Source organism: Benincasa hispida, chromosome 6 (assembly GCF_009727055.1).
Source record: "Benincasa hispida cultivar B227 chromosome 6, ASM972705v1, whole genome shotgun sequence".
Lineage (NCBI taxonomy): Eukaryota > Viridiplantae > Streptophyta > Magnoliopsida > Cucurbitales > Cucurbitaceae > Benincasa > Benincasa hispida.
Window position 1 is genome coordinate 40,421,021 of NC_052354.1, and position 5,749 is coordinate 40,426,769.

A 5,749-nucleotide genomic window follows, 5' to 3' on the forward strand; every position below is an offset into this window, starting at 1 on the left:
ACATAAAACGACATTTAGAACATAAAAGTGACTATTTCATGGTTTAGTCTTATGCAAACTCATTGGATAGGATGCCCCCACTCACACATCTCTATATGAACGATTCAGGATCACATCATTTGTACTAACTACAAAGTGGGTTGCATCCATAGTGTCCCTAGAATAAGGCGCCCAACCTTAATCATATATTATAGACCATTTTGGCTATATATTTAAACTTGATCCACATTTATGTCATTATATAAAGTTTAAACTACATTAAATAGCTTCAGAACCTTAGTTTATTGGATTCAAGATTATAATTTCAATAACAATTTTATCGAAAAAGAAAATAGAATATGTTTATCAATTTACAAACTACGAGTTTTAGGATATAAAATCCAATAGAAGCGACATTAGGTGGCGTCTGACATCGTCATTAACGATGCAGAAGAAAGGACGCGCCTAGGGTTTCTAAGGAATTGAGTGCTTTATGTCTTCGAGGGACGTCCTTTCTAAAGTTTGGTTTATGCGTTGGTTTATGTCCAACGCATTAGAATCCTACTCCCTTTTTATCTAAACTTCTTCAAGTTAATTTTACACATTTATTTTTTTTCCTTCTTTTTTTTATTTCTTTATTTTTATAATGCATAAATTCAGCAAATGACCATAAATCAAAGCAAGGGCTAACAAATAATTCAAAATAAATCGCAAAAAATTGCAATCAAAGAATACAGAATGTAAAAAGAGTTGGTGTAGAAGAAGCGTCCCTAGAATATGTGTCTGTGTGAACGTAGGAAAGCTTTGACGCGAGCCTCAGTTGGCATCACATAACTCGAGAGATGACTTCTGTCGTTCTATACTTTCTTCAAAGTAGGGCTTCACTCTTTGCCCATTCACTTTGAATGCATTTGTGCCATCTTCTCTTGTTAATTCAACAGCTCCATGTGGAAAGATTGTTTTAATGATAAACAGTCCTGACCACCTAGATTTTAATTTTCTTGGAAACAAACGCAACCGTGAGTTGAATAATAAGATGTTTTGCCCAATAACAAATTCTTTCTTACTGATGCATTGGTCATGCCAACGTTTAGTCTTTTCCTTGTAGATTTTGTTGTTTCGTATACGTTCAGCCGCCATTAATCAAGCTCATGGAGCTTAAGCTTGCATTGTTCACCCGCGGCTTCTAGGTTCAAGTTCAGCTTTTTCACTACCCAGAAAGCTTTGTACTCCAACTCCAAGGGTAATTGACAACCTTTTCCAAATACCAAAGAGTATGGAGACATACCTATTGGAGTTTTGTAGACAGTTCTGTAGGCCCAAAGTACTTCGCCTAACCTTTGTGCCCAATCTTTCCTTGATACGTTAACTAACTTTGCCAATATCGTCTTATTTCCCGAATGGATACTTATGCTTGACCATTGGTTTGAGGGTGATATGCAGTAGCAATTTTGTGCATGACATTGTATTTAGCAAGTAATTTGGAAATGATGCGGTTAATAAAGTGTCTACCTTCGTCACTCACTAGTGCCCTCGACATTCCAAAGCGTGTGAAAATATTCATGGTGAGAAAATTTGAGATAGTCGTTGCATCATCCTTGGCATAAGCCACAGCTTCAACCTATTTTGATACATAGTCTACTACTAGCAAGATCTATTGTTGACCACAGAACATAGGGAAAGGTTCCATGAAACCGATGCCCCATACATCAAATAATTCGACTTCAAGTATATTATTCAAAGGCATTACATTCCTTGAGGATATATTACCTGCGCATTGACAAGGGTCACACTTGAGAACATATTCCCTTGTATCCTTGAAGAGGGTGGGCCAGAAATACCTACCTTTGCAGCATTTCTTTGTCCACAAAAATGACCTCCATAAGGAGAATCATCACACTCAACTAGCGTCCATCCTACTGCCTGTATGTGTCTCTATAACATCTGCAAAACAGAGCATTCATTAGGCTCAGAAAGATTAGCTAAAATAATTACAGTAAAGTGTTATTTAATCCAAGAAAAACATATTTAAGATGGTCAGGTAAAGTTTTATATTCTAGTTCTGGTGGTTCCTCCGATGATGGACGCGTTGGCTTAGTCTACTGCTCACTCAGACTTACCGACTCAAATTTCTTCATGGTTTCTCCCAATGCGAGGACCTCACAAACTTGGTCCACTTCTTCTTCAGACAATTCAATTGAGTTGCTTGTTGGGTTTTACGTCCTAAAACTCATGGGTTGTAAACAATGAAACTTATTCTGAAAATTCAATAAGTTGTTATTGAATATAAGTATTTGCTTATTAGAAATCCAATGAACCTAAAAAGACCCATGACTATTACATGAGTACTTGAACTTTATGTGGAGATATAAAAGTAGATCAGGTTCGAGTAAATAGTCAAAATGGTCTATAGTATATGAATAAGGTCGAGTGCCTTATTTTGGTAACACTATTTGGATGCAGCCTACTTTGTAGTTGTTACAAAGGGTTGTAAAAGTGCTACAAACGAAGTGATCCTAATTCGATATGTTATGATATGACGAGTGGGAGCGTCCTGTGCAAAAGGGTTTGTACAAGATCAGACCATTAAAATCAGTCACTCTTACTTTATAACGTTATTTACTGTATGAAGGTGGATTAGTAATTATATGAGATATAATTACATGTTTAATTTTTAAGAATTAAACAGAATTAGAAAATTAATATTTAAATATAATTTAAATATATGAAGGTGGATTTGTATAAATTAATTAAATATTTGAGAATAAATTAATTAGAATTATTTAAATTGTTTAAATAATTATTTATTAATTTTATTAAGAAAATTAATTTATGAAATTAATTTTGTAAAATTAATAATATTTTCAATTTTAGAAAACAAATTGATTTTTGAAATCAATTGAAAAAAGTGAAAAAGATTAAATTAACACAAAATGGATTTATGGGATTCTCCATTATCATCTTGAAAGTAGCTCACACATAACCTATTTCTTTGGCTTCAATAACTCCAAGCATGAGTTGCATCTCATGCAGTCATCTTTTTTGCATGATATTCTGCAATATATTGAGAAGATTAGAATAGAATTGAGGCATGCAATTGATAGAATATTTGCTAAAAAATTCATACTGAAGAAGATGTTCTTCAAATGGGTTGCTGTTGTGAGGTTTTTCTCCAAGTTCCCTTCATTCAAGCTTCTTTTGAGTCATACAACTCAATCTAAAGTTCCAAGAGGATAGTAGGGAAGATCTTGAGGTGGTCTACAACAAGATTTGGAGAAATTTGCAGTTGAGAATCGAGATTTGGAGAAGTTTTTCAAAGGTATGGCTTCAAACCCACTTATTACTATGTTAGCATGCTTTAGTTTCTGCCAAAATTAATGCATTAGAGTGCTTATTGATCCTGGTTACTTTTACTACTTGTTGATACACTCCAACATTGCTAAGTTGACATTCAGCATCCAAAAAATTTAATGCATTTAACACATTAAATTTCATTCATTGGTTGTCTACGTGCATAGTAAGTTCTCCCTTATGCATGTCTATTAGTACTTTCCCAGTGGCAAGAAAGGGGGGCGTCCAAGAATGATTGGTACATCCCTGTCTGCTTCATAATCAAGGATGATAAAATCCGCTGGGAATATGAACTTGTCAACTTTCACCAGAACATCCTCAATCTTTCCTTCAAGATATATGATCGTTCTTCAGCGAGTTGAAGCGTTACAGAAGTGGGTTGTGCATCACCAATTCCTAATTTCTTGAAAATTGAGAGGGGCATGAGATTGATGTTAGCTCCCAGATCACACAGTGCATGTTCCACGTCTAGCCCTCCGATTGAGCATGGGACTATGAAGCTTCCCAGATCCTTCTGTTTCTTGGGTAAGTTGTTGCTGATTAACGCATTGCACTCCTACGTTAGAGTAATTACTTTTGTCTCACTAACTCTTCTCTTTTAAGCCAGAATATCCTTCAGAAATTTTACATACTTGGGAATTTGTTCTGAGGCTTCTATAAGTGGGATGTTAATGTGCAGTTGCCTCAGAAGTTCAAAAAAATGCTTGAACTGCTGCTCATCATTCTTCTTCAGCAAGCGTCTGCGAAATGGTGCTTTTAGCTGCACTGCAGGTGCTTCTGCGTTAGACGTGCTCGGGTTGGAATAACTTGTGAATTCTAGTGTCCGTTCTTCTTGATCTTCAAATGCCTTTAGGCGTGTTGTGTGCTCAGCTAAAGGATTGTTGTTTCTTGGGTTCATTGTTCTTTCTACAAGGGGTCAACCATTTCGCAATGTCACCACATGACATTGCTCTTTTTCGTTGTTATTTCTCGGGGTTTCTATATTGCTGGGCAAGACTCCTGGTGGCCGATTCTTCAGCTCACTATTGATTTGCCCTACTTGTATCTCCAGATTTCTAATGGATGACGCTTGGCTTTTTAGCAATGCGTCATTTTGGGAGATATATTCCTTTATGATGTTTTCAAGCAGAAAAGCTGAACTCGACCCATGACTTCCTCTATTAAAGGATTGTTGGTGCGGCTGCTGAGATGGCTGGAATCCAAGCGGTGGTCCTTGCCTATGTTGCTGATTTACCCCTGGTTGGTGTTGCTCCTGTTGGTGACCTCCCCAAGAAAAATTTGGATGGTTCCTCCATCCGGGATTATAGGTGTTTGAGAATGGTTTGTTTTTAATAAAGCATACCAACTGTGGATTCTGTGGGCAATAAATGTAGGAATGAGGATCTCCACAGCCCATATAGCTAACCATGGGCTGTACGAATGTTTTCACCTAATTTACCTTTTATGTGTTTGATAAGTTCCCAAGTGATATATTTTGCAAAAGGTTTGTCATGGTAGCCACTTGTGCAGAAAGCGTGGCTATTGCGTTAGAATCAATAGAGTTTACATTCTGAGAGCGTCTCCTCCTATCTACTCTTATATCATAATTTTCATCTACCCATTCCATATTATGCATGGCGATGCGGTCTAGTATTTCCTTAGTTTCGTTGTAAGATTTATCCATGATACCGCCAGTTGCAGCTGCATCGGCTGCCATTTGAGATACTCTGTTCAATCCTCCATAAAAGGTTTCCATCTGGAAAGTTAGAGGTAATCTGTGATTGGGGAAATTTTTGACCAGTTGATAACTTGTAGAAATACAAGTTATTTATACTGTTTTATTTAGATTATGCGGAAAAAAGAAGGAAAAAGTTGTGTCGACCATATAGAAATTGGCTTAGAAACATAAAATTTGTAAAGTGTCGTAAGCACACCCACTAACCCCATTGCGATGGAAAAATGCAATGTTCAAGTCTTTGTTTTGCAGGAAACAAGTCACCGCATACGACATTCACTCAAGGACAAAAAGAGCAACACATTCGCACTGCATGCAACGGTCAATCGAGAACGAAAAAGAACAACGCAATTGCAGTGTATACGACAATCAATCATGGACGCAAACGATCAATGCATTTTCACCACATGCGGTAATCAATAAAAAGATCAATGCAAATGCACCAATGCGGCGATCGAACGTAGATGAAAAGAGCGATGCATTCGTAGGGATTTCTGAAATTGTACAGCTTTTCTGTTGTATGATCTGACAAATTGAATGTGGAGCAGAGTGGACGTTTCCACTAAGCCGTGGCAGAGAAAGCAGCTTTTCGAAGCGGGACCACTGATGCAGAAGGTGCTAAGGTCTATAAATAGCTACATCTATTTCAAAGAAAGGAGGCTGGTCTGAAGAGACAACTTATAGAAAATCCAGGGAGAAAGATGA

General features: G+C 36.9%; 1 protein-coding gene across 1 annotated transcript; it reads right to left on the minus strand.

Annotated features, from left to right (window-relative positions):
* Positions 1-3,634: 3,634 nt before the first annotated feature.
* On the minus strand, positions 3,635-4,228 carry LOC120079236. The gene is made up of 2 exons (XM_039033398.1): positions 3,963-4,228; positions 3,635-3,866 (listed from the first exon to the last, which is right to left on the minus strand). Exons 1-2 carry the CDS (start codon positions 4,226-4,228, stop codon positions 3,635-3,637), a joined length of 498 nt encoding a protein of 165 aa, XP_038889326.1.
* Positions 4,229-5,749: the final 1,521 nt, after the last annotated feature.